Source organism: Dipodomys merriami, unplaced genomic scaffold (genome assembly GCF_024711535.1).
Source record: "Dipodomys merriami isolate MVZ:Mamm:240054 unplaced genomic scaffold, mDipMer1.0.p SCAF_4, whole genome shotgun sequence".
Taxonomy (NCBI): Eukaryota; Metazoa; Chordata; class Mammalia; order Rodentia; family Heteromyidae; genus Dipodomys; species Dipodomys merriami.
Genome location: NW_027205603.1, coordinates 11,954,291 through 11,982,233, shown reverse-complemented (window position 1 = coordinate 11,982,233; position 27,943 = coordinate 11,954,291). Strand labels below are relative to the sequence as shown.

At 46.7% G+C, this 27,943-nt stretch overlaps 1 protein-coding gene across 1 annotated transcript; it reads right to left on the bottom strand.

The window, feature by feature from the left end:
• Positions 1-142: 142 nt before the first annotated feature.
• Positions 143-25,272, bottom strand: Il15ra (interleukin 15 receptor subunit alpha). The gene is made up of 7 exons (XM_069990534.1): positions 25,160-25,272; positions 11,547-11,741; positions 9,456-9,554; positions 6,884-7,081; positions 6,296-6,328; positions 2,077-2,152; positions 143-882 (listed from the first exon to the last, which is right to left on the bottom strand). The coding sequence occupies exons 1-7, from the start codon at positions 25,257-25,259 to the stop codon at positions 774-776; spliced, it is 810 nt and encodes a 269-aa protein (XP_069846635.1). The 5' UTR covers positions 25,260-25,272; the 3' UTR covers positions 143-773.
• Between the last annotated feature and the right edge of the window lie 2,671 nt (positions 25,273-27,943).

Below are 27,943 nucleotides of genomic sequence, written 5' to 3'. Positions count from 1 at the left end.
TTAGATCAAATTACTTCTCACATGGAAATTCCCTAATCTGTGCCATCTCTAGGCAAGAGATCTTCAGACAAAGAAAACGAACTCAACCATTTTTGACTCTGCATTCCCTTTTTTCTTTTTGAAACATTTTTCTATGGTGTAATTTTTTGGTATTGAAAATATTTTATTTACACAAGGCACTTGTACAAACCATATGCTGTAGGTAGCTATGACAAACAAGGAAGTATAAAAATAAATATATATACACACAAAACATCACCGAGTTCAATTTGCTTCTGAATCCTTCACTCAGGAGGAGTCGCTGGCCCATTACTCTTCTGCCTTTCTCAGCTTCTTTTTGATACCTGACAGATCCCTGTCGACAGAGTTTCTAGGATCTCAAGAGCTACTGGGTGTCTTCCTGGTTGACATTTCCCATGTCAGGAAGAGCCCTGAAATTCTCCGGGGGCCTCAAGTACATTCCCATTATCTGTAAAGTGCAGAGATATGGATAAGCGATCCTGGGTCACTGTCAGAGTGAAGTCCCAGGCCTTCCTGGAAGCCCCCAGCCTCTCCTAGGAGAACTTCAGCCGCTCAAACTTTGGGAAACCAGGGCCTGACGAGCTGGCAGTGTCATCTGTGAGCTCCTGCAGGAGGTAAGATGACACCAGGGACCTGATTGCACTGATGGGTGTTTCCCTGGCTCTTAGCCCCGTGGGTATCTTTCAGGTGCTCTTAATTGAAAGCAGAGCTGGGTGCCTTCTCTCCAGATGTAGCTGGGCTGGCTTCCCATCTCAGAAGTCCTGCGGGTAGGCTCCCATGCCCCCACTGTGGCCAGTGTCCACAGCCATTGGCATCACTTCCATGGGTTCCATTTCAGTAGCAGGTGGCTGGGATGTTCGCCTGCAAAGGAGATGATTCAGAGGTTTTGACTAGAGGAGAGGATTGCCTGAAAGTCAATCTACATTCATACACAAGTATATTTATCTTTTAAACAATTTAAAAAATACTATAAAGGTGATGTTCAGAGGTATATTTCTTTTTGGGCAAGGTCACCCCTTCCCTCACTCTGTATATTTACCTTTATATATGTATATATGTTTTATGTTTGGGATGGTGCTTGGGTTTGAATGAAGGGCCTTATGCTTGCGAAGCAGGCTCTCTACCACTTGAGCCACTCAGCCAGTCCTGTTGGTTAGTTTCAAGATTGCCTTATACCTGTGCTAGCCTGGGTTGTGATCCTCTCATGTGTGCTTCCCTTTGATGCTGGGATGACAGGTACATGCCACTGTCCCAACCGTTGTTTAAGACAGTCCCGTAAACTTTTAGGCTTGGCTGGCCTAGAATCATAGTCCCCCAAGTAGCTAGGATTACAAGCTTGGGCTACATGCCTGGACTTTTGTTTTTGTTTGTCTATTTTTCGTTTGTCCAGAATGGTCTCAGACCCATTATGGAGTCCATGCTGGCCTCAAATTCGAGATCTTCCTGCCTCCGCCTCCTGAGGGGTGTGATTACAGCAATATAACAAGTATGTGAAGCACCAAGTGGGTTATATTAGACATCGGGTGAAAATTAGGCTCAGTCTTAAGTTTTATATTGCTACAATATTTATTACTAGTGACTTCAACTTTAGCTGCAAGAACTCCTGATATCCATCCAGAGAATAATGTGAAGGAAGGATCCAGAGCCACTACATCAACTGGCCCTTAAGTGATGAAAAAACAAAGGCCAATATGCCACTTCAGACTTAATGAAAATGATTTTTAAAAAAAAAGCCTCAAGATTTGAGGAAAAACACTGAAATGTCAGAGGTGGCATGGCACAAACGTCAGAATTTCAGTGATTAGGAATGAAAAATTAAGGTTGCCATAAATAAGGGCACGCACATGTCAGGAACATATTTGAGAATGTATTTGTGAATACATAGAAGAAACGATTCCAGAGCTTCTGGTAGACAGACTTCCAGTATTGTTGGCCTGGATCCAGTTGTCCCATTTCGGGCTTGTGCTCTGAGAACCATGGGAAGCAAAGACTGGCTCTGTCCTGCTGGGCCCATTTCTGGTGGCCCAGAAGAACAGATCCTGCCGTGCCACTCACCTTGATCTGATGCACCACACCATGACAAGCAGCACACACACTCCACAAGTCAGGGTGACGGATGTGGAGATGGCGACTGGAAAAGAACAGAGCTGAGCTGCAACCACAGGTGTGGAGAGTACATTCGCTCATTGCCAAGGATCAGTCAATTGTAGGCAATGTGCATCCTCACAAAGAAGTCCAGCATGCTTTAGTTGGATCTCTTCCACATCTGGGCAAAACCACGTGGTTTTTGCTGCCAACATTGCCAATTCAGACTGCTCCCATGCCTGCTGTCCCACATCCCTGCTCCCTGTCCTTGGACAAATAGCTCAGGATGACCCTTGGTAGTGGGAGTGAGTCAGGAGGGAGACCCTAGGTGAAAACTGGATGAATGAGGGGAGGATGGGGGGGGGAATAAGGGGACACTTCAGCTTGATCTTCCTCACTGTCCCCTTTCTCACTGTCCCCTTTTTTCTTAATGCTACAGATTTGGGGACAATAGCATGTAGTACCATTTTCCATCCATTTCTATTGTCATTTCTTATTTATATTTTTATCTATATTTTTGTTGTGTGCCAAATACTGGGGCTTGAACTCAGGGCCTTGAACTCTTGATTAACTTTTTTTGCTCAAACTTCATGCTCTACCCCTTAAGCCAGACCTCCATTTTTGGCTTTTTTTTTTTTTTTTTCTGGTTCAGTGGAGATAAGTCTCTTGGGTTTGTCTGCCTGGGCTGGCTTTGAAATTTGATCCTCAGCTCTCAGTTGCCTACATAGCTAGGATTTCAAGAATGAGTTGCTGGAACATCTTTTTGGTGGTACTGAGTTAAAACCCCAGTACCACCAAAAACAAAATAATGACATGAAGGTACATATATTAACATGAAGAGTTGTCTATAATATTTTGAATGAAAAAAGCTAATTGAAGGGGAAAAAAGTAGTTTTCTAAGCCACAACTATGTACACAGAAAAATCTCAAGGGATATATGGTGCATTGATGTGTCACGTAATTATACAATAATATAAAATCCTCATTTTTGTTTTAAAATATTTCAGGTTTGTGTCTTTTTTTTTTTTGCCAGTGCTGGGGCTTGAACTCAGGGCCTGAGAGCTGTCCCTGAGCTTCTCTTTGTTCAAGGCTAGTGCTCTAACTTGAGCCACAGTGCCACTTCAAGCTTTTTCTGAGTAGTTTTCATATAAGACTCTCATGGACTGTCTGGTTGGCTTTGAACACAATCCTCAGATCTCAACCTCCTGAGTAGCTAGGATTACAGGCATGACCCATCAATTACCAGCCTATTTCAGTTTTTTTCTCTCATATTTTTACAGTGAGAAATAAACCCATAAAAATTGTAGAAATGAAACCAAAACCTATGTAAACAAAATAAGCCTAGTGAGGTTGATAGAAAAGCCATGAGACATTAGTGAAAAATGTTTCTTGAGTTCTCTGATTTAATACTGATTATCAGAATGACTGGAAAAGAAGCAAATGATTTTTTTATTCAGAGGCATTGCATGCTAGAGTAAACTGCCTCCACATTGGCTAGTATGTTTGGCATGCATTTACAGTTTGAGGAGTGATTTATTAGAAAAGGCAGATTGGTTTGAACTGTAGTTCTGCTTTCATGATGCTTCTTCCTGTTTCCTTTTCAATAAGACTAAAATCTGCAGAGTCAAACTCAAGAGAGAAAGAAGGGCTCTGAGGCCAAGGATGACAGGAAGCAACTTGAATTCGGTGCCTTCAATCCTCACCCTGAGCCTCTTCTCCAATAACCTCCAGGCAAGGTTAGTAAGAAAACAAACCAGGGTCACTAGTCCAATGCATTAACAAATCACCTGCCAAACTCTCCACCTTATGGTGTTTTCTAGAGGGTATGGATTCAGGAGAAAGGAAGAGAAGGAGTTGGTGAAGAGGAGAAGAAAAGGAAGGGGGGAAAGCTGATTATTGTACTGGAGGCCACAGGGGCCAGCGCCCATCCCTTTTCCTTGCCCTGGCTTCAGGCCTCAAGTGCTGATGGAATCTAAGATGGTGAAAGAAGTAGGCTCTCAGGGCCAGTATTCAGCGTAGATGGCGATCAAGTGACTATAGAGGGACCAGTCCTTCCTTAGCAGCTTCCTGGTAAACCAGGTCAGTCCTGGTGGAAGTACTGCTGTCACTGTTAGTGTAGTGCCCGTGTCTGCACTGGAGGAGGCGCTGTAGAGCTCAGAGCATTGATCCATTATTCTCTCCCCCTCCCTCCCTCTCTGTCTCTGTCTCTGTCTCTCATCTCTCTCTGTCTCTCTGTCCTCTCTCTCCCTCTCCCTCTCCTTCTTTCTCTCTTTCTCCCTCCCCCACCCCCCACCTAGGCGTGTAGTAAGTGTTGGGGGTCAAGGCTGGGGATGTGGCTCAGTAATAGGACTAGCCTAGGATGCCCAAGACCCTAGGCTCAATACTACACTGCAAAGAACAGACACAAAAATCCTTGTTGGGTTTGGCTTACTCAATGAATAATTGGTTGAGTTTAACCCTTAAAATTCTATAAATTGGAGTCTATTTAAACTGACATTGGAGCTGGGCACCCATGGCTCAAGCCTGTGATCCTAGCTACTCAGGAGGCTGAGATCTGAGGATCACGGTTCAAAGCCATTAAGGGCAGGAAAGTCTGTGAGATTCTCATCTCTAATAAGCTACAAAAAAGGCTGGGAGTGGAGCTGTGGCTCAAGTGGTAGAGCATTAGCTTTGAGCCATAAAGCTCACGCCAGAGTCCAAGCCTAGAACCGGCAAAAAGAGAAAAAGAAAGAAGAAAAAAAAATGACATTGAGTTTTTTGCCCCCCAGTAATAGGACTCAGAGCCTTTTACTAGAACTTCTTGATCATGACTAGTGGGACTCTACTGTACTCTAAACCAGGCCTACAGTCCAGTTTTTTGCTGATTAACTGGAGATAGATTCTTTTCTCCTATCCACAACCCTATCTAGGACTAGCTTCATATTGCAATCCTCTAGAACTCAGGTACCTGGCCTTAAATTGCTGTTTTGTTTTGATTTTTAAATAATGCTGTGTTTCCAGAACTCTTTATATAGAACTATTTTTGTCCATTTAGATGTTCAGCTATGGTATTTTTATGTTTTGTTTGTTTGTTGTGTGATAGCAGGGTTTGAACTCAGTATCTTACACTTACAAGGCTGTCACCCAACCACTTGAGCCACATCTCCAGCACTCAATTAATTTTTACTGGATTACAGGTGTTAAAAGAGAATTTTCATATATCATCCAGTAAATTTTTTTATATTTCATCCACAAACTAGAAAAAAAATGCGATGACAGATTATAGCCTAGAGTCAAATACTTTGAAGATCTTTGTAGAGAATTTCACTGCAGGATTTAATCCTGAAGACATTCCTAGGTCGGTGAGCTTTTAATTAATAAAGAATGTAAGCAGTCATAAGTCCAAAGAGTAGACTGGCAATGTAGAATGTGGGCAGGTCCATGAATGGCATAGTATGTAGCTGGTAAAAGAGAATAGGCAGGTTTATGTACTGATACGGAGAACCTCCAAGCCGTGCTATTAAATGAGGGCAAGTTGCTTGGCTGTCATCATCCTCTTTCAGTGTTCTCTTTTTACACAGCCTATCTGGAAGGATCTGCAAAAATCTACCTCCATTCTTCAAGGACATTTGAGTGGACAGAGGGACTTTTTACTGTACATTCTTTTGTAACTGGAGTTCTATGCCACGTGCAAAATAGTATCAAAATGAAAAACAAATTAAAAAATGCAAAACACTGTGGAAAGATTAATTTGGGATGTGACTAAGGCAAAAAAAATCAATTTGGATACTGTTCTCCTTCTAAATCATGAACATATTTTTGTTCCCATGTCCTGGACATTACATACTAGTCTTTCAATAAAAATAATCCCCAGAGAGCCTTTTTTTTTCTAATGGCTTGCATGGCTTGGGGTGTGACTCAAGTGGCAGGGCCTAGCAAACACAGGGTCCTCTAAAAGCTGAACTACATACAAGGACACTCTTGTGATGCACTGACTGACTGCACCATTCTATGTGAGGATAAATGGTCCTAATCAAATGAAGAATTCCATCCACTGAGTGTTACGCATTATGCACTTTCTTATCTGCTGGGGGCTCTGCAGGGAGGGAGGAGGGGTCATGCTGGCGTGAATGGGACCAGGGCTTGCTCTACAGGCTGCATCTACAAGTCTCTCTGCCCATCAGCATCCTGGACAAGGAAAAGTACTCACCAGTGGCCGATGTGCGGCTGTGTGGATGGACACCTGCGGAGGAGAGGGGAGAGCGCACAGTCAGGACTGCAGAGGCTTCTCATGAGGCCGGACAAATAATGGATGGCTTGGCTGTCATCTCAGATCCTTAGATACACAGCTGGCACAACCAGACTGAGCATAGCACCGAACAAGCAGGGTAAGTCACAGGGGTGCTGGGCCACACCTAAGACCTGGCCAGGCCTTCAAAGAGAGCCAGAGGGCCCAGGGCTTCTCAACATCTCCCAGAGCATGGCTCTGGACTGCAGAGCACTCCCTCTACCCTCCCTCAGTGGGAGAGCACAGTTAAGTCCTAGCACGGGCCGGGCCATGTGGGTTAATCGGTGTAGCTGGGGCACATGCCTGAGGCAGCTGGCATGGTCAGCCGTGCCCTCTGGCCCAGGGCAACGAAGCTAGAGCTGGTGGGAGCAGGAATATGTCTGTTAGTCTTGACAATGGATTAGATGGCACCAAAGTACGGGGGTCCCTGGCACCAGCTCTCAACCCAAGTGTCAGAAGCAGCATGCGGGGAGCAGTGGTCCTCTCTTCCTGTGAAGCTGGGGGGCTAACCTGGTGTCCCATGGGGGGTGGAGGGCAGGAGCTCTGAGGCCTTGGCTGTGGTCTGAGATGGGGCCGGAGAAGACTCGTAGCTGCCTAGCCCTGTGGTTCCTGGGGAAGGCGTCTGGGATGGGGTGAGTGGGGAGCCGGGTACCATGGCTGTATCCATGGCTACGGAAGTGCCTGACTTGGGCCATGATGTGGTTGGTTCTGTAAGAAATTCCAAGACAGAAGATAAAGATTCAGACTGGCTCGAGCTGGACCTCACAAGCCATGTGCCAGCCCTCCCTGGCCATCCGGCTCCCAGCGGTCTGTGTGTCAAACCAGTGGCACCACTGTCCACTGAGCCATGGAACTGGCTGTGGCACCATTTTTTGCATCCAAGTGCTTATAAAGAATCATTGGTTGGGCTGGGAAGGTGGCTCAGTGGTAAGAGTTCTTTCCTTGCATGCATGAGGCCCTGGGTTCAATTCCTCAGCACCACATAAGCAGAAAAAGTTGGAAGTGGTGCTGTGGCTCAAGTAGTCGAGCACTAGACTTGAGCTGAAACGCTGAGAGACTGCACCCAGGCCCAGAGTTCAAGCCCCACGACCGACAAAATAAGAAGAAAAAAGAATTATTGGTGTTGCTTTGGGAAGATCTAGCTATTTCCTAGGGAAGGATACAGTTAAAATTTGGCTCTACAAACAAGTGGAGGCTTATTTGCCAAAGGTAATTTCCTTTCTTCCCTTCCCTTTCTTCCCCTTTGTTTCCTTTCTTTCCCCTTCTCTTCCCTTCTCTTCCCTTCCCAACTCTTCTCTTCCCTTCCCTTCCTTTCCATTTCTTCCTTCCTTCCTTCCTTCTTTTTTTGGGGGTAAGGTGGGAGAAGGTCTGAGTAGGCCAGGCTGGCCTTCACAATCCTCCTACCTCAGCCTTCCAAATGCTGGAATTACAGGCATGTACTACCATGCTTGCCTATATTTTACATGTTGTCACATTGTTGAAATAAAAGGAAGTCTGAGACTCAGCCTGTCTGAACTCCTTGAGCTATATCCAAGGAAAATTATCCCGATTTAACTCCATCCTCAGGAGCAGTGGCTGCCTGGACTTCAGGTTCCTCGTTTCCTTGTCCTTCACCAGCAGATACCCTCTCCCCACAACTGAAAGATGCTGTGTGCCCCACACCTGCCCGCCATTGTCTTCATGAAAAAACGGGGTCTTTCATGTGATGAATATGGAATTGGGAAGTAAAGCCCTGGAGCAAAGCATCTGGTAAGACAGCCCCCTCTGCGTTCCGTTGGCTGTGCTCTCCGTGGCGGCCCTGCACTCTGGCCTTCCCAGCCCTGCGTGCTGTGCAAAGGCCTCAGACTTCAGTCCTTCATCACTACCTTGCAGCCAGCTGCCACCACTCCAAGCAACCCAGCAGATACAGCCTGCGGAACACTCACGCCCAGTGCGCAGGCCCCACCAGCCTGGGTTAATGGCTCCTCTTCTGTATGGTGACTGCAAAGTTTGGCCTTGGAAGTGGAAATCTGACCAATGATTTGAGACAAATACCCCAAGACATTCAGCATACAAGCTCTCAAGCCAACCTTCCTTCCTTCCTTCCTTCCTTCCTTCCTTCCTTCCTTCCTTCCTTCCTTCCTTCCTTCCTTCCTTCCTTCCCTCCTTCCTTCCTTCCCTCTCTTTTCTTTCTCTCCCTCCCACCCTCTCCGACTCAGGGCCTAGGTCTGAGTTATTATACTTTAGCTTTTTCTCTCAAGGATGGTGCTCTACCACTCCAGCCATACCTCCACTTCTGCCTAATTCAAGCTAAGAGTCTCATAAGACTCTCCTGCCTGGGCTGGCTTTAAGCTACCATCTTCAAATCCCAGTCTCCTGAGTAGCTAATATTATAGGATTATAGGTTCAATTTTCCTTAACATCAAGAAAAAGGCTAAGGACATTGAGCTGGAAGATTGCCTAAGACTCAGCGGAAATATGGAACTTCACCTTGCTTCAAGAACAACAGCGATGTTCACTTGCTCATGAGAAGTGGGGGTGGGGGGGTGGGGAGAAGAACTCTCCACTGATCCGCCATGGTGCTCTACATTTTGCCAACAAGGAGCCTTGTGTGGCTCTCTCTGCAGACAGTGTTCTCAAGGATGTATACGCTGTGAATGCCTTGGAAGACTGAGACCACTCCCTTCTGAAGCAAAGAGCAGACACAGCTGCTGCCAGTTAGAAAACACTCATAGGCCCATCCCTGTTGCCTGGGCAACAAATGGTAGCTACATATATCGATGCTCCTATTGCTCACGGTGCCCGAAAGCTCTTTGTCTCTCCCAGGTGAGACAGTGACATTGAAGCAGTCAAGTGAAATCACATCTCAGACTTTCCCAGTTCTTGGCAAAAAAAAAAAAAATGGCAACAATTCAATTTGGCCTGACCTAGTCAAAGGATTCTAACCTACTGCGAAGTGTGCATGCATATGCAACCTGGGTGTCAATTAATGCATATTCTCAAGGGTGATGGGAAGTTTGCTCTCTTGGCTGTTTGCAGTAGAGTGCACACAGTGGTTTGCACATCTGAGGGGGGGGTGAAGGGGGGATCTGAAATGTCCTACCTTGTCCAGGACGGGAAGGGCTCTCTGGATGTGGGGTCACCTTTGTAGTCACTACTGTGGATGGTGGTACTAGCCTTTGGTGAGTCAGGGAGGGGTCTCCTAGAAAGAAGATAACCACCTGGTGTTTAGAATCCTAAGGGGTGAAAACTGGAGTGGCTTTAGATCTGAAAGTAATTTTTTTTAAAGTGACATGCACGTTAACAATGGAGATCACTGGTATCTGAGGGCAGTTTAAAAAATCACAAGAATAAACTGTGCTTCCTAACCCAAATGCCAAGGCATTTTTTTCCCCTAGCATCTCTGAGAAGATTGCATAAATTGAGCATCAAATTTCCTCTCTTTTTGGCTGGAATGAGGCCAATGATATGAGCCCAGTTTTATAATTTTGGCTATTCATGGGGAAATAAGTGATAATAGATTCCATTGTTTGGGAATCTTTTGATACATAGGAAATTTGGAGCAACAGTGTAAATAGTTACTAGTGGTTAAAAAGGTCAGGGCATCAGTCATTTGGAACAAATGAAACCTAAAGATTCCTTCAGGCTGGAGGTTCTGAAATTCTGACCCGAGTTGGCTATGCAGCTCATGTCTGTAATTTCAGCTATTTGGGAGATAGAGATTGGAAAGATTACAGTTTGAAACCAGACTTGACAAAAAGCCACTGAGACCCCCTCTCAACCGATATCCAGGCAAGGTGGTTCACTCTAGGTAAGAGTGAGAGAGGGGTAACTAGTAGGATTTCAGTCTGGGCAAGCCCAGGAATAAACATAAGATTCCATTCAAAAAATAACTGGAACACCTGCTTAGAAAGAGCAAAGCCTTGAGTTCAACTTCACTACCACCACAAATCTTAGGATTCTAGATTCTTCTTTTCTCCCACCTTTCCCTGTTCAGAGTGTGCAGCTGTTGTCTTTCCTGGATTCATTTACCGTAAGATGTGGAAATTTGAGAAAAGGTAACTTTCCCCAAAGTGAAGGAAAAAGTCCTGATTTTCCACTTGCAGTTCCCACATTCATGGTTAGTGTTGCCTTCCTGGGATTTTCTTTTGAGCTGTACTCAAAGCCAAGGGGTGGTGGTGGGGGAAGTCTGATCCCCCAATACACTGATTCCTGGCAGAACCTCTGTTCTCTGCCCTCCAGGAAGGAAGAATCCAGAGGGTTAATCTCACATTACACATCCCTGAGAAAACCTGGCTTTTCCCAGAGTTCCAAGCAGAAGGATGTTGTTGTACAATGGCCGCCTCCAGGCTCCTGGCCTCTAGAGAAGGGGAGCGTCTTTGCAAATGTTCAGTGAGAACAGATCTAGCTTCTGCTAGACACAGACTGAGCCATGAAGACTTGCTAAATCAGAAGTGTCTTGGAAGACCAGAGGTGAATCATTTTTTTTTTCTAGAGGAGGAAGAAGGAAGTAGAACTGAGCTTCATATTCTTGGGAAGAGCACCAAATGGCTTCTCCTCCAAAGTTGTTAGGCTTTTCCTAGGATGGTTATCCAGTTATAAGTGATTCAGGAAAGAAGATTTTTGGCATCTTTCTTATCCTTCCTCTTGAATGCTGGCTGGCTGCTAGACCCGCGTGACTAAGTCAAGAGGAACTTGGATTTGTGTTCATTTCCAGCTACTCCCCTCCCTCTACACCCCCCTCCCCCGCCCCATGTTGGGCACCAATGGACAAGGCAGATTTCTACTTCCCTTCAGTTTGCAGCCTTGTGAGAAGTTGGAAGAGCTGTCTGGGAAGCTAGCCTGAGCACACATCCTTGTGGGAGCCAATCAATCCTTTTACTGCCCTGATCTCTAAACAAGCATGGGCCACCGTAATAGTTAATATTTACCAGTCTCTTCTTAAAGCTCTTAACATCTCAGTGTTGGCATCTTGTTCATTTGCTGAATGTTCAATCTGAGTTCAGACAGGTTAGGGACTTTACCCAGAGCTGCGAGGTGATACACGGCAGAGCCAGGATTTGAACTGGAGAACTGCCTAAGCACAGTGCCCACAGATCTCCATCTCAGGAGGTATGGCTGATAGTGTCCCAGTGGTATACTGAGTCTCGGCTGGGCAGGAAGGGTGGGGACCGGGCAGTGAGCGGCTACTTACGGATGCATCTCAGGCTGGGCATTGTCCACTGGGCCGTGTTGGTGGTCTCATTAAACACGCACTCGATCAGGCTCGACGTGCCAGCTTTCCGCTTGAAACCAGAGTTGCAAACATACCTCTCCCTGGAGCTCACATGGTAACTCTTGATGTTGATGTCTGCGTGTTCCACAGACACGGGGCTTGGGCACATGACGCCTGCAGAGTGTATGAGAGAGGACCAGTGAGATCTCAGCTTGTCAAGATGGCTCTCCAGGGAACCACGCAGCAACGGTAAATTACACTGGAGCCAGAAGGAAGCCTAGCCCTGGGGCTCTGTCAGCCAAACTCCAGGCTCCAAGCATGTGGAAGGTGATCAGGAAGGGAACTCAGCCTCTTAACTTCCATGCCAGCCACCCAATACAGGTACTGGGGAGTCAGGAACGAACCCCTCTTTCCCCCTCTCCATTTCCCAACAATCTCCAAGCCCTCGATATCTCTATAATAGGTCCAGCTCTGTCCCCACTGGACCAAACAAGCTTGTCTATGGCAAGCTCGGATATTATTTATTGCTTGTTAATTATTATTATTATTATTTGCTGATAGTGGTAGTTCAGCTCTGTCACCTTGAATACTTTCCGCCAAGCTTTTGGTCATTTCCACAAGGCAGCCGGCATCATCTCTAGGAATGCAAACTTGCTAACGTCAGTGTTGGACCAGGGATGGAGTTCACAAGTAGATCACTTGGCTAGCAGGCACAAGGCTCTGAGTCCAATCCCCAGCATCAAATGATCCCTGGCTGCCTGGTGCTCTTAGAACAAATGCTGAAAGCTCGAAGAATCTTCAAAGGTCGGCCTGCCCCTCTAACTCTCTTCCCATTTCCACATCAGCCTTTGCTGTTCCCTGTGCCTTTCACCAGTGTGGTCCTGCTCTTCCCCCACAGTTCCCCTGTCTGTTCAGACAGATCTGCCTAACATCGCAGGCAGTGATAACCCAAACTGTACCGAAACAGGGACAGATTCGCTGCCAATGTGTGGGTCCGACAATTTTTTTTCTTTTTTACAATGAAAAGTAAGTTCCCTAGCTCCTGGATAGATAATGTCTGCCTCTCATCTGCAGATTTTCCTCTCAAGTGTGTCTATGCTATTCTCAGTGTGGGCAGAGCTCAGCAGCAGTCATTATTTTCTCCTTCTCTGGTGGATGATCTGTAGGAGCCAGGTGTCATCCCTGAGTAAAGGAAACCATGTCCAGGGATCCCCCTGCTGGAGGAAGATGGTTTGACTATGGCAGGGTTGATGGAATGGGAATGTAGAGCAGATACTAGGCAATGGTATAGCACTAAGGGGAATGGTCCTGCAGTGTGCTGGGCTCACGTGGCAGGGGCCCTTTCTGAAGAACAACTCTGTCCTGAGGAAATGTCCACTGAAGGAGATGATCAGGAAAGGTGTGAGGTCCCCAGCTTCCTTGAAACTGGTTTTGAAGAGGATTCATGTATATATTACATAATAAATAGGTTTGGATAGGGAGGGGGAATGGTTAACACAAACAAACATGGAGCAAAATCTAAACAGTTAGTGAGTCTGGGTAAGGAATATCCAGAAAGTCTTGATGTGATTGTTGCTTCTTTAGTGTAAGTTTTGAGTTTAAATCTGAACAACGAAGTAAGCAAATAAAAACCACATAATGAGTGGTGGAAAGACCTGCTAAAGTGCTTGTGTGTGGAAAACTTAATCCTCAAAGTCAGGCATTGATGGCATTTGGAGATGGGGCCTATGGGAGGTAATCAGGACTAATTAACTTCATCAGAGTGGGGTCTCTAAGGTAGTGCCAGTGGCTTTATAAGGAGAGGAAGAGATGGAAGCTGGCAACTTGCTCTGTACCACTACATGGGGCCTGCCATGCTCTGGTGCTGCACAAGCCCCTCTGAGGTACTGAGCAGACGCTGGTGCTGTGAACTTGAGCTTCCCAGTGGGAATCATGAGATGAATCAACCTCTATTCTTTATAAATCCTCCAGTCTCAGGTAGCATGTTATACAACTAGAACTTTGACTAAGAAATCAATCTCTGAGGATTTTCCTCCTCCTTTACTTTCAGTGTTGTGGCTTGAACTCAGGGCCTGGGCACTGTCCCTGAGCTTTGGTGCTTACTACTCGCACTCTAGCGCTTGGACCCCAGCTCCACTTTGGGTTTTTAGTGTTTTATTGGAGGTAAGAGTATCTGGGACTTTCTTGCCCAGGCTGGCTTTAAACTGTGATCCTCAGATCTCAGTCTCCTGAGCAGGTAGGATTACAGGCATGAGCCACCAGTGCCCAGTTCCTAATCATTTCTGGAGTAGGGAGAATTACAGGCATATGCCACCATGCCTGTCTTCTAATATCTGTAAGTGAATTTAATTCTCCCACCGCATTCTTCAAAATACCACCCCTTACCCTGCCAGCACACATACACACACATACATACTGTGAATGTATGTGTGCTTAGTTTAGCAGGACCATGTGTTTAGTTCCTTGCTATCGAAGTCTTAAGTCTCTACCGGTGCTGCTTTGCTGCATGTTATCATCGGGGAAATACTTAGGGATAGAGAAATGGGAGTAAGGTAGGGAGGAATGGCTATAAAAAAATCACTCAGTTCAACTCTACAAATGCTTGGCAGACTATCAGAAATGAGAGTCTTGGAAAACACTAAGCTTGCTCTGTGATAAAATATTCCTCCATCTGAGAGAGCTGGAATCAACCTTGGACCTTTGGACTTCTTTGGGTGTTTTCACATCATCTGTGGCTAGACAATCAGACTGGTGACCCCAGAGAGTAAGAGAAACATAAGGTTTACAAGGGGGAAAGGACAGACAAAGACTGGATTTTAATTGACCAGATATTTTTTGTTTTGTTTTGTTTTGTTGTTGGCCACTGAGCTTGAACTCAGGGCCTGGGTTCTGTCCCTGAGCTCTTTTTGTTCAAGGCTAGTGCTCTACCACTTTGAGCCACAGCACCACTTCTGGTTTTCTGGTGGTTAACTGGAGATAAGAGTCTCACAGACTTTCCTGCCTGGGATGGCTTTGAACTGCCATCTGAGTAGCCTGCTGAGAAGCTAGGATAATAGGCGTGAGCCTCTGGTTCCTGGTTGTCTCTTTATCTCTCTAGATTTCAATCTCCTTGAGAGTGAACTTGTACAGCAATTCACAAGGATGCTGGAAAGTGCCAGGGCCTAGGAGTATGAAATGCACTTTATGACTATGACATGCGAGGAATCATCATCACCGTCTTCATCTTGTCACTGTTGATCAGACACTAAAGAAACTGAACATGAGATGGTCAGAACCAGGCTGGTGGGGGCTTTTGTATCCATGGATCAGAGAGAACAGGAAAGAGGAAGGAAGAAACCTCCGTGTCATGATACCAGGGGGGCAGGGCACATAATTGTGCACAGGCTAGACTACTGGAAGACTGGGACAGCGATCAATCTTGACAGAGGCTGCCGAAGGCCTTCGGCTTCCTCCCTTCCTCCCTTCCTCGCTCCCTCCATCTCTTCCTTCCTGTGATTGCATAAATCACCTACATGGGGACCCTTTCATCGCTTTGTGATTGCATCACTCCATCTGCTCTCCCACTCTCGCCTGGGTCCTATTGTTCTGTCCTTCTCCCGGCCCACGTTCATGGTCTAGGCCAGCCCCTTGCTGCAGCCCTCATTGCCCCCATGCTCAAGCCTCATGTGTTCACCCAACTTTCCACCCGCCTTTGCCTTTGCTTTTCCCACACAACTGAACACTTAATTGCACAAAATTGTTCTTTTCAAGAGATTACTATTGGAAAGCCAGGCTTATGCCTGTAATCCTAGCTATGCCTAGAATTCCTAGCTATCCTATAATCCTAGACCGAAATCTGAATGTCCTAGTTCAGAACGACCCCAAGCAGGAAAGTCTGTGAGCCTCTATATTTAATCAGCAAAAATCAGGAAGTGGGGCTGGCTCAAGTGGTAGAGTGTCACCCTGAACAGAATAGCTCAGGGACAAACACCCAGGCTCTGAGTTCAAGCCCTAGGACTGGTACGCGTACCCACTCCCACCCCCACCCCCACCCCGACACTTACTACTGACGTTTTGTAAACAGAAGCTATTCATCTCTCAGCATTTCCCTCCTTAACTTTAGCTAAATTGGTCAGGAATCCCCAGGGACTTCCTGTTAGAAGGGAAGTCCTTCCCGCGAGAAGGTTATAGAGCAGTTCCACCTTTCTTTTTCTTTTTTTTTTGTTGGTCGTGGGGCTTGAACTCTGGGCCTGGGCACTGTCCCTCAGCTCTTCAGCTCAAGGCGAGCGCTCTACCACTTGAGCTACAGCGCCACTTCCGGTTTTCTGGTGGTTTATTGGAGATAAGAGTCTCACGGTCTCTCCTGCCCGGGCTGACGTTGAACCACGATCCTCAGATCTAAGTCTCCTGAGTAGCTAGGATTACAGGCGTGAGCCACCAGCGCCCGGCCCACCTTTCTTTTTTTATGGGGCCTGAACTCTGGGCTTGGGCGCTGTCCCTCAGCTCTTCAGCTCAAGGCTACTTGAGCCACAGTGCCACTTGTGGCTTTTTCTGCTTATGTGGTGCTAAGGAATCGAACCCAGGGCCTCATGCATGCAAGCAAAGCACTCTACCACTGAGCTACCTTCCCAGTCCCTAGTTCTGTCTTTCAATGAGTGGATGGTTGATTAGGAAAAAGAGAGTGTTTTCTGGTTTAGTAATAACCTGAGGTGGATACAACTTCCCTTGTCACAATAGCAAAGCGTTATCATATAACAAAACATCAACACAAAGCAAAAAAAAAAATAAACAGTGAAAGGAAAGATTAAGTGAAACAAAATGAGACAATGAAACCAAAGACTTTTGCAACAAATGTCAAAAATTCAGATTCTTAGTATATAAACAGCTCTAATAAATTAAATACAAAGATAAAGACCCTAGGGCTGGGAAGGTGGCTCAGTGGTAGACCACTTGCTTTGCATGCTCGAGGCCCAGGGTTCGATTCCTCAGCACCACATAAGAAAAAAGCCGGAAGTGGCACTGTGGCTCAAGTGGTAGAGTGCTAGCCTTGCGCTGAAGAGCTGAGGGACAGCGCCCAGGCCCAGAGTTCAGGCCCCACGACCGGACCCCCCAAAAAAAAAAGAAAAAAAAGAAAAGAACAAAGATAAAGACCCTAGTGGGTTAGTGAGCCAGGACTATAATGGGTGATTCACCAAAGAAGTAACGCCAAAAGCTCTGTACATACAAAAAGAATTTCCAAACCTCGCCAATTCATCTTGGTTAGAATTCCTTGAGCTTTACCTCTACTCTTGCTTCTGAAGTGTGTTTTTCTTTTGCCAGTCCTAGGGCTTGAACCCAGGGCCTGGGCACTGTTCCTGAGCTGCTTTTGTTCAAGGCTGGCACTCTACCATTTGAGCCACAGTGCCACTTCCAGCCTTTTCTGTTTATGTGGTGCTAGGAATGGCACCCAGGGCTTCATGCTAGGCATCACTCCTGAAGGACCTTATAGCAGGGATCCTTCCACTTAGATGAGGCATCTGCAAATCTCTTTAATGACACAGAGTTGAGAAGGGTCTCAAACCTCAGACCATTCTCCACCCCAATGCCAGAGGAGGTATTCTCTGTCCATTTGCAGTTTAACATTTGTTGCCCATTGGCATCACCATTCCCCAGTGTGTTGGGGATGGGCCCATCTTCTACTAGACTGACAGCCAGTTATTGAGCCGCATTGGGATTTTGCTGTTACTATGGTTACCACCACATACCCGGGCTTCAGATTTCTCTAGTGCTATCTAGAGCTTCAGGTAGGCAGTACCAAAGGATTTTTCTCAATGTGCCTGCTCCATCCTCATCTTCTGTCTTCTGTGTGCCTAGCATCCACCCAGAGATCTCTCCATACACCCTGGGCCACAGGCCACTGGACTTGTCACTTTGTGCTTGCTTACAGAATGGGACAAGGAGGTTTTCTGTTGTCCTAGACCAGCTTTGGACTCAAGGAGCACTTGGACGCCTGGGTCTCATGGCAGAACTTTGTTAATTTGCTTCTTCCCTCTGCAACAGCCCACCTCTCTCATGTGTTGTCACCAGGGTATAGACTCCCCATTCCATGTTTGTGCAGATCCCTGAGCCAGCACCAAGTACCTGCATTGCCTGTGTGCACTGGCCATTCTACACCCCCCCCCCATCCATTGATCTGCTGGTTTATCTTGGCACCAATGCTATGATGCCTTTTAAGAAAGGCATCTTTGTCTTCTGCTGTCCTGATTCTTGAAGCTTCACACTGTCTCAAAACCAGAGTGTGTAACTCTTGGTTCAGTATTTTCAAAGTGGAGTGTGCATGCTTCACCTATTTTTTAATTGAATTATATAATCCTTATAGCATTTCTTTTTTAAAGCCTAGTGACTTCGATTAGAATTGAACTGCATCTGTAAATCAATACAGGGAGGAACTGATTTAGTTATGTGAAATTAAAAAAAGAAACCCACATGTTGAAACCATAGGTCTCTCTCTTGAATGAAGCCTTTGTGATTTCCGTGTATCAGTTTTATTTATCTTTGGTTAGATGTGCTGCTAAGGATTTAATTCCTTCCTTCTTTCTTCCTTCCTTCCTCCCTCCCTCCCTTCCTTCCTTCCTTCGTTCTTTCCTTCCTAAGTATTTGATTCCTTCCTTCCTCCCTTTCTTTCTCTCTCTACCCACTTCCTCCCTACCTTTCTCTTTTTTGTTTTTTCTTCCTCCCTTCCTTCTATTCACATTCTGGGAGTTAAACCCAGAGCCTTACATATATGCTAGGCTATGGGTTCTACCACTCAAGGCATGCCCCAAGCTCTTTTACTATTATTATTATTATTACTAGAGTCTTACTAACTTTGCTTGGGCTGGCTTCCAACGTTCCTGTCTCTTCCTTTAGAGTCGCTGGGATGACAGGTGTGTACAACCATGCCTGCCTTATTATTTAATATTTTTACATGCCAGTGCTAATGGTAATATTTTCTATTTCCTATTGTGTGTCGCTGATCTGATGCATGTTGATTTTTATTCTTTTTTTTTGGTCCAGTCATGGGGCCTGAACTCTGGGCCTGGGCACTGTCCCTCAGCTCTTCAGCTCAAGGCTAGCACTCTACCACTTGAGCCACAGCGCCACTTCCGGCTTTTTTCTTTTTGCTTATGTGGTGCTGAGGAATCGAACCCAGGGCCTCATGCATGCAAGGCAAGCGCTCTACCACTGAACCACCTTCCCAGCCCCTGATTTTTATTCTTGTGCTGCTTTTTTTTAAGTTTATGTGCTGGCATTTTAATATAATATTTACCCAATTGGTTGAATTATTTCTTCTAATATCATTTTTACAAATTCCATAGCCTTTTTAATGGAGATGATCATGATTAATTATTTGAGTGTATTTTATGACTCTATTTTAACTTCCTTTTTATATCACTAAGTAGAAATCATTGTTGTATTTTTACAGAGTTTGCTTTGTAGTCTATAGTTATCAGAGTTGACCTCCAGGTGATATTACACCATGTCACACATATAGCATAAAGATTTTAAACTATATATTTCAATTTATCTTTCTAATGTTTGTATTTTTGTCATAAATTTTGCTTTTTACCCACTTTATTCTTTTCTAGAACCCATTGCTACTATTTTGCTTTAAGCACCTGATTGTGCTATGTTTTTGTACTGGGAAGGTTTGGCAGTATCTACCTTGATTTATTGTTTTTTTTTTTTTTTCTGTTTTTGCTGAGAAAGGATAATAATCCCCAAAGAAACATAAACCACAATGAAATTCCCAACATTCTGTTTAAGTAAGATAATCATAATACTAAAATAAAAATAAACAGCTAATAAAATAATAATAAAATGGATAAACCTAGGAATAGTTAGCATTTGAGTGTATACACATATCAAGTACAAACTAAGTGAAACAGCTTCGTGGCGGCTGGTTACTTGCTTGACAAAGCTAGATTATCTTACAGATAATCTAGCTGAACTGTAGCTGTAACTTCTCATTTCTACAAGCCACAATCACATCTTTTGATACATAAATGATCATATTTATCTATTCTCTGGAACTCTGTTCATCAGATATGCAACGTAAGCAAGTCCCAATACTGTCTACAATTCCTTGGACATGGTGCTCAGGTCGAAGCCTGGCTCTGTAAACTCTGGGCTTGAGCAATGTCTCTCAGCTCTTCAGCTCAAGGCTAGCAACTCTACCACTTGAGCTAAAGCGCCACTTCTGGATTTCTGGTGGTTCATTGGAGATAAGAGTCTCATGGGCTTTTCTGCCCTGGCTGGCTTTGAACCTCAATCCTCAGATCTCAGCCTCCTGAGTAGCTAGGATTACAGGCATGAGCCACTGGTGCCTGGCTCCTCTTGTGCTTTTTGAAGTTACTTTTACAAGTACAAATATTAGAATAGATGAAGTAACAGAAAATGGAGCTCACTTCAGGTTCTGGGATTTTTCAAGCTCCTTGAATAGCCAGATAAAAACATATCTGCAGCAATGTAAGGCCACACCTATGAATCAGGCCTTGTGATTAAGTTGGTTTACAATCTTAACCTGGGCAAGGATCCCAGGCCTCTTCTTACACACAGGGTTCAAAGTTGTCAGCATGCCATTCCCATGCTTTAGCTCCAGTCAGAATCCATCTCAGCATTCCCTTCTACTTTACTATTCAAATGACCGCAACATACCAGGTGTCCTGAGCTGCACAGAAGCCTTCGAAGCCTGGTAAGAAGTGTCAAGCCCTCTGGGCTCCCAGAAACCCATTTTCCTTCCTTATTTCCTAACTGAAATGCCAGCCAATTCAACACACCTCCTTTCGACATCCTAAGTATAGATTGCACTTGGTCCATTGACCAAAACTCAACTCTTTTCTTTTTTCTCATTCTCCTTGATGAGGCTTCCTTTACCATCCTGGGAACTGGTTCCCATGAGGTCCATCATCATTCAAAGTGGTGACTTTCAGAGGTGTGGAAGGTTGAGTAACCACAGACTGGAGGGCAAAAAAAAGGGAAGGAACACTCCACACCATTAGGGCCACCTGCTCCAGGGACAGGGTCTTGCTTCAGGATTTGGTCGTTGAAAGGATTGCAAAAGTCTCTGCTTTTGTTGTCAGCCTCTAGGCTTTCCTGACTTGTAGTTTGTTCCCCGCATTCCTTCTTTGATTTGCTTTAGTGGTTTCAGGGTTTGAACTCAGGGCCTTATGTGAATGATATTTACTTTATTTTTCAGGTAAGGTCTCATCTTCTTTTCTCCTCCCCGCCCCTCACTCCTAGGCTGGCCTAGGACTTTGATCCTCCTACTTACCATACCTTCGGCACAGCTGGGATTGCAGGTATGGGCCACCATGCCCAAACCCGTTCTCTACCTCTTACAAGAGCAGCCTTTTTACTAAGTAGTCCAGTAATGGTCCCTTGCACAGAACCCTCCAGGGACTCCCAGAACAGACTCAAGAAGAAAGCATTCTAACCACACCAACCATCTCAGAAAGGTGACACTACTTTGATTGCTAGAATAGACCTGTGGAATTGTATATATTTGTTCATATAGGTGCAAGCTATTTACCAAAATAAACTTAGCAAAAGTGATTCATCAAAAAGGTTTCATCACAACTTAAACACTTCTGCTCCTCCCAAGACACTGTTTTGTTATATTTATTTTTATTTTTTGTGCCAGTCCTGCAGCTTCAGCTTAGAGCCTAGGTGCTGTCCTTGAGCTTTATATGCTTAAGGCTAGTGCTCTACCACTTTAGCCACAGCTCCCCTTCTGGTTTTTTGGTGGTTAGTTACAGACAAAAGACTCACGGGCTTTCCTGCCCTGGCTGGCTTTGAACTGCCATCCTCAGATCTCAGCCTCCTGAGTAGCTAGCATGACAGGTGTGAGTCACCAGTCCTTGGCTATAAGACACTGTCAAGCGAATGAAAAAAAAAAAAAAAGCTACAGAGTCTGAGAAAACATGAGAATTGTATATCCAATAAAAGCTTTATATCCAGAATATATATTTTTAAAAACTCTCAAAACTCAGGGTAAAAAGTCTGAACAGACATTTCACCAAAGAAGATATATACATAGCCAGGAAGCACATGCAAAAATGATCAGTGTCATTAGTTCTTATGAATTAGATAGGAAATGCCACTCAGAAACTCCTATGTTGAAGGCTTGTTCCTGAAAGCCATGTCAGAGGTGAGGCTTATGGGAAATAACTGGACGACGAAGCTCTGACATCATTGATTAGATTCAAATCTGATGGCATTTTCAGGAGGTGGTGGAAACTAGGAGGCGGAGCCCGGTTAGAGGAAGTAGGTCTCTGGAGACGTGTTCTTGAAGGGTACTCTTTGTCCTCACAGCCCTCCCTTAGTCTCTGCTTCATCTTGTCCTTCCATTTTGATGTTCTAATTCATCATTGATCCAGAAACAGAGCCAAGGAATGATGGATGAAAACCTCTGAGAGTGTGACCCAAAATAATTACTTCCTCCTGGTTTCACATGTGTGTGTGTGTGTGTGTGTGTGTGTGTGTGTGTGTGTATGTGTGTGTGTATGTGCGCGCGCGCACACGCATACATGCACACACCCCAGGCCTGGGGCCTGAACTTAGGGCCTGGACACTGTCTCAAACTTTTTAACGCTCCACACTTGAGCCACAGCTCCACTTCCATCTTTTTCTATAGTTAATTGGAGGTCACGGTTTCACAGACTTAACTGTCTGGGCTGGCTCAGAACCTCAATCCTCAGTTTTCAGGCCCCTGTGTAGTTATGATTACAGGCAAAAGACACTGACACCTGGCTAATCTTTTCTCCTTTAAGTTGATTTATTATGCAGGGAAGGGGTAACATTGTCCAAAAAGAAATGTACTCTTTACCTGACTCATGTAATTATAACCCCTCTGGTATAACATCTTTATAATAACAATAAAAATACTTAAAAAAGTAAAAGTTACTATGAAAGGAGTTACCAGGATAAAAAAAGTAGATCAAAACTATGAGAGACTATCACATACCTATTACAATAAATAAAAAAGATATCATGCAAATGCCAATATGTGTGTGGAGGAACCAAAATTCTCCCATGTGGTTGTTTCTTAAAAGGGTAAACATGTAAAAAAAAAAAAAGGGTAAACATGTATCTACTGCCCAGACACTCCTTTCCTAGCCAATCTCTACCAAAGAGAAATAAAAGTAATATATCCTCATAAACATCTGTATGCGAGCCAGGTGTCCGCTGGCTCACGTCTGTAATCCTAGCAACTCAGGAGGCTGGGATCTGAGGATTGCAATTGGAAGTCAACCTCTGGGGAAGGAAAGTCCATGCGACTCTTATCTCCAACAAAGCACTCAGAAAGAGCTGGGAGTGGCACTGTGGCTCAAGTGGTAGAGAGTTAGCCTTTGAACACAAAGAGGCTCAAGGACACTCAGAAAGAGCTGGGAGTGGCACTGTGGCTCAAGTGGTAGAGAGTTAGCCTTTGAACACAAAGAGGCTCAAGGACAGCGCCCAGGTGCTGAGTTCAAATCCCAGGACCAGCAAAAAAATAAAACAAATAAGATAAAAATCTGCATGTGAATGTTGAAAGCTGCGTTACACATAAAGAGCAAAGTGTGAAACCAATAATTCTGTCCATCTACACATGGATAGACACGGAGTATGATGCGTGGAATGAAAGCAACTCAGTAATAGAAGAGAAAGACCTTGTGTTGTTTTTGTGCGTCTAGAAGACAGGCTCTCCCGACATACCCCTGGCTGGGCCTGAATTGGATATTCTCTTGCTTCTGTCTCCTGAGTCCTGGGAATAGCCTCAGTGTACCAACACAGGGGGACAGGAGTGAACTATGGATACAAGTTACAAAGTCAAATACATTCTCAGAAGAATTATGGAGTGAAAGAAGCCAAACTTACTCTATTATCCCATTATGTACAATTCTAGAAAGTGCTCGGAATGAATGCTAACAGAAAACAGATAAGGAGTTGCCTGGGGGGCAGAGTAGGCAGTTGGGGTGTGGGGAGAGGGGTGGATTTTGTGAGGAAAGAGAACTCTTAGCTAGTGATGGATGCTTCCTGTCTTGGTTTTGGTGAGCAAGTGCCTTTTAACCTCTACAACGGTCAGCATGTATAGCCTAAATATATTCACTTTGTCAATTATGCCTCAGGCTGTTTTTCTTTTTTTAACAAACAGGGGCTACGGATGGCAACAACCCCTTTGTCCAGTGGAAGGGCAGGGTGGTGGGTGGAGAGCAGAGACCTTCCCAGGTCGCGCTTCTGTGACTTCCAGGTAGATATTTGCTCTTCGCTGGTTCACTTCCAACCGCATGCCAGGGAGCTGCCCGGCTGGCTGCTGGCTATGTTGGGCATCTGTGGAATGATTCGTGGCTAGCCAGCTGGGAGGAAATCAGCAGGTTAGGAATATAACTCGGCTGGTCGGCGATGAGGGGAAAGCCGAGGGTGATGGAAGTTTCAGGAAAATGAAACTTCCTCTGATCTCCGCTAAGCGGTGAGGTTCAGGCAAGAAGACAGACAGCCACGTGTGTGCAGTGGACAGATTCTCAGCAACCCCTTGGGGGGCGGGGGGAGGAGGGACCAAACTGACCGGATGCTTCAAAACCCAGAGCACTGGCATCTCTCCTGGGTATCCATGGACGCCCCCAAATTAGAATCAGGTGCATTTTCTCAGAGTGTGCATCCATGCACTTTTTTTTTTTTATGGGAGGGAGAAAGAGCAGGCCTAACTTGAACCAGATACTGACTCCTCTGTGTGTGTGTGTCTGTGTGTGTGTGTGTCTGTGTGTGTGTGTGTCTGTGTCTGTGTGTGTACTAGGTTTGAACTTAGCGCCTGGACGCCATCCCTTAACTTTTTCGCCCAGGGCTGGCGCCTTACCCACGGCAGCTCAACTCCACTGGAGATCGAAGGGTCTCCCTGCCTCTTCTGCCCGATCTCAGCCTGGTGAGGAGCCGGCGGCATAACAGGTGTGCGCCCTGGGCCAGACCCTGCCACCGACGATGGCGCTGGGACAGGAGCTCCGCCACCCCCGTGGCTCCCCCCTCCTCCCTTCCACAGCTCCCCGGACGAAAGCCCTGGGCCACGCATCCCATCCTCCCCTGCCGAGGTTCCATCTCCGCGCCCCCAGGTGGTCTGAAACCCCAAAAGATCACGGCCACTCCTCTGCGCCCTCCGCTTTCCTCCGGAGCTCGGGCTTCCAGGAGGCTCCTCACCAGCCCAGCTCCCCGACAGTCCAGGGTAAAGTATGGAAGTCGCCCCGCACGTCCCTGTGTCTCCGGCCTGAGAATCTAGGGAGGGCACCCCGCACCCCTCCATTCCCACCCCTCGGTCAGGGCGCGCGGCGATTCAGACCCGGATCCCCAGCGCGTTGGTGAGGCTGCGGGGCCGGCGCGGGGCCGGGCGGACCGCGGCACTCTAAGCCGCCGCCTTCTCCACGTGCGCCTCCCGCCGGGCGCCGCGCCCCCGTCCCCCCAGCACCCCCCTCCCCCGATCGGAGCGGGTGCGCACTGCCTTCCACCGGTGCCCGACTCCTGGGTCATCTCCAGTTGGATGGGGCGCCTGGGGCCGCCCCGATCGGCGCCCCGACCCCCCTCTCCCCCCAGGCTCTAACCCAGCCTGGGCGCACGCCGCTCCCTACCGGGTGTCCCCAGCGGCCAGAGCAGCAGCAGCAGCAGCAGCGGCGGCGGCGGCGCGAGGAAGGCGTGGACCGCACCGCGCCGGCGCCGTGGCGGCCCCATGGCCTCGGGTCCCGCCGGGTCCCGTCGGGACGCCCCGGCCCGCACGCGCTCCGTGTCACCCCCCACCCCCACCCCGGGCCGGGGCGCAGCCGCGGGGGCCGCCGCCCTCCAGCCTGGCGCGTTCGCTTTCGCTTTTGCTTTACCCCGAGGGCTGCAAGGTGACAGCTCGGTGACCCCGCGTCCCCACCCGGCCGTGGAGGAGCCCCACGCCCCGGCCTCCCCCGCCCCAGCCTCCCCCCCACCCCCCCCAACCCCGCCGCCGCCGCTGCAGGGCCCCGGGACAGCTGCTCTGCGCACGGCCGCTCGCTTGGCGAGCCCGTGGGGCGCTCCTCCCCGAGCTCCAGGCAGCGAGCGGAGCCTCCTCTCGGGCGGCCCTGCTGAGTGACAGCCCAGGTGTCCCCGCGGTGGAGAGCCGGGTCCCCGGGGCGGACGCGCGGTCCCGGCCCCAGCGCGCCCAGCTCCCGTGCGGTCGCCGCTCGGCCTTGGCCTCCATCAGGCGGACACTTCCACCCCAAGAAACCGCTCAGGGGGAGGGACGGGACAGGGAAGGGAGGGAGGAGGGGAGGGGGGAACAGGTGTTCCTCTGAGATTCATTTCACTTCCTGGAACAGTTGCACCTAGTTTACCAACTCCTCTTCTTGCCAGTGTTTTTTTTTACTTTTCTGAGAACCGATCTGTAGGAAGAAAAGGCTAGATGCACAGCCAGGCCCCCCCAAGTCTAGGAGTGGAGTGAGCACCCTTAGACAGAACCAGCAGGTGGCTTTACTGTACCTGGTTTGTGACCTTTTGGGGACATGTCCAGGAGGGCAATTGCTGGGTCGTGGGGTAGTTCTGTGTTTAATTGTTCTGAGGACCCTCTGTGCTGCTTTCCAGCGTGGTTGAACTACAGCTGACATTCCCACCAGCAGTGTATTAGAGTTCCCTCCTGGCCAGCATTGGTTGTTTGTTTCTTTGATAATGACCATTCTAACTGGGGTGAGCTGGAGTCTCCGTGTTGTTTTTATTTAGCATTTCCTTTGTGGCCAGAGATGTTGAGCATTTCTTCTTGTGTCTATTGGCCATTTTTACTTCTGAGAAGGATCTTGTTGGCTCACTAGCCTATGCAGTAATTAAGTTTTGGGGTTTTGTGGGGTTTATTTTTTGAGAGTTGAGTTTTTTTTGTTTTTTTTTTTTTTGGTCAGTCGTGGTGCCTGAACTCAGGGCCTGGGTGCTGTCCCTCAACTCTTCAGCTCAAGGCTAGCGCTCTACCACTTGAGCCACAGCACCACTTCTGGCTTTTTCTGCTTATGTGGTGCTGAGGAATTGAACCCAGGGCCTCAGGCATGCAAGGCAAGCACTCTACCACTGAGCCACCTTCCCAGCCCAAGAGTTGAGTTTTTTAATTTAACTTTTTGATTGGTTTTGTTTTATCTTGTAGGCTAGGTCCCCTGCTTTGCAGAAACTTTAAAATTTGATGCAATCTCATTTATCAAATCTTTCTTTGGTTTGCTGTATTTTGAGGTTGGGTTTCCTAAAGAAAGTCTCCCAGTGGTGTCATAAGGCTTTTGAGAGAGAATTCATGTGAATTGTCTTTGAAAAGCATTTAGCAATATGTGAACTGAACTTACCATCCATCCCCTAGGACAATTCGGAAAAGATGAAAATGTTTCCTCTACTTACTTCTGTTTACCAAAGAAGTTAAAATCGACACAGTAGATGCAAAATTTGCACAATACAAACCATTCAGAAGACTGGAGAGATCACACAATATCCTAACTTCCAAGTATAATCCACATCAACATTTATTTGTGTACATCAAACTTATAAAAGGCTTTATTTGGGGGCTGGGAAGGTGGCTCAGTGGTAGAATGCTCACCTTGCATGCATGAAGCCCTGGGTTCAATTCCTCAGCAACACATAAACAGAAAAAGCCAGAAGTGGCTCTGTGGCTCAAGTGGTAGAGTTGCTAGCCTTGTGCAAAGAAGCTCAGGTACAGTGCCCAGGCCCCAGGACTGGGGGGTGGGGGTAAGGAGGGTGGGGAGCTTTGTTTGGGGACATTTTCAAATATCCAAAGCTGGAAGAATAATGTAGTGAAAGCCAGGTACTCATCATGGGTCTGCAAGTGAGCACAGGAGGACCATTCTGGAGTCTAGAGGGGAGGAACAGCCCTCCAATGGTGGTAATCTCAGGGGGCATTTCCTTTCCTCTCTATATACCAAAGCTTGGATCTAGAAACCATAAGGTCAAATGAAAGATATTTCTTGATGCTATGAAACACATTCTCTTGTTTTTGTTTGTTTTGTTTTTGGCAATTCTGAAGGTAGAACACAGAGCCTTAATACTTGCTACACAAGCACTCCACAAAACCCTGTTCTGAGAGAGAGAGAGAGAGAGAGAGAGAGAGAGAGAGAGAGAGAGAGAGAGAGAGAGAGAGAGAGAGAGAGAGAGAGAGAGAGAGAGAGAGAGAGAGAGAGAGAAGAGAGAGTGTCCTGGAGATTGAGCTCAGGGCCTGGGCACTTGTTTGAGTTTTGCTTTTTTCCCCTCTGTCAAGGCCAGCACTATCATTTGAGCCAGAGCTCCAACTCCAGCTTTTTGGTGATTAACTGGATATAAGAGGCTCTTACAGACTTTCCTGCCCAACCTGGCTTTGAACTACGATCCTCAGATCTCAGCCTCCTGAGTAGCTAGGATTACAGCCATAAGCC

Excerpts from the sequence above, each read along its gene's own strand:
- Il15ra (XM_069990534.1), bottom strand. The coding sequence starts at position 25,259 with ATGGGGCCGCCACGGCGCCGGCGCGGTGCGGTCCACGCCTTCCTCGCG. Across the intron at positions 7,082-9,455 it reads CCCTTCCCGTCCTGGACAAG|AACCAACCACATCATGGCCC; the intron begins GTAGGACATTTC and ends AATTTCTTACAG. Across the intron at positions 883-2,076 it reads GTGTGGTGCATCAGATCAAG|GCGAACATCCCAGCCACCTG; the intron begins GTGAGTGGCACG and ends TCTCCTTTGCAG.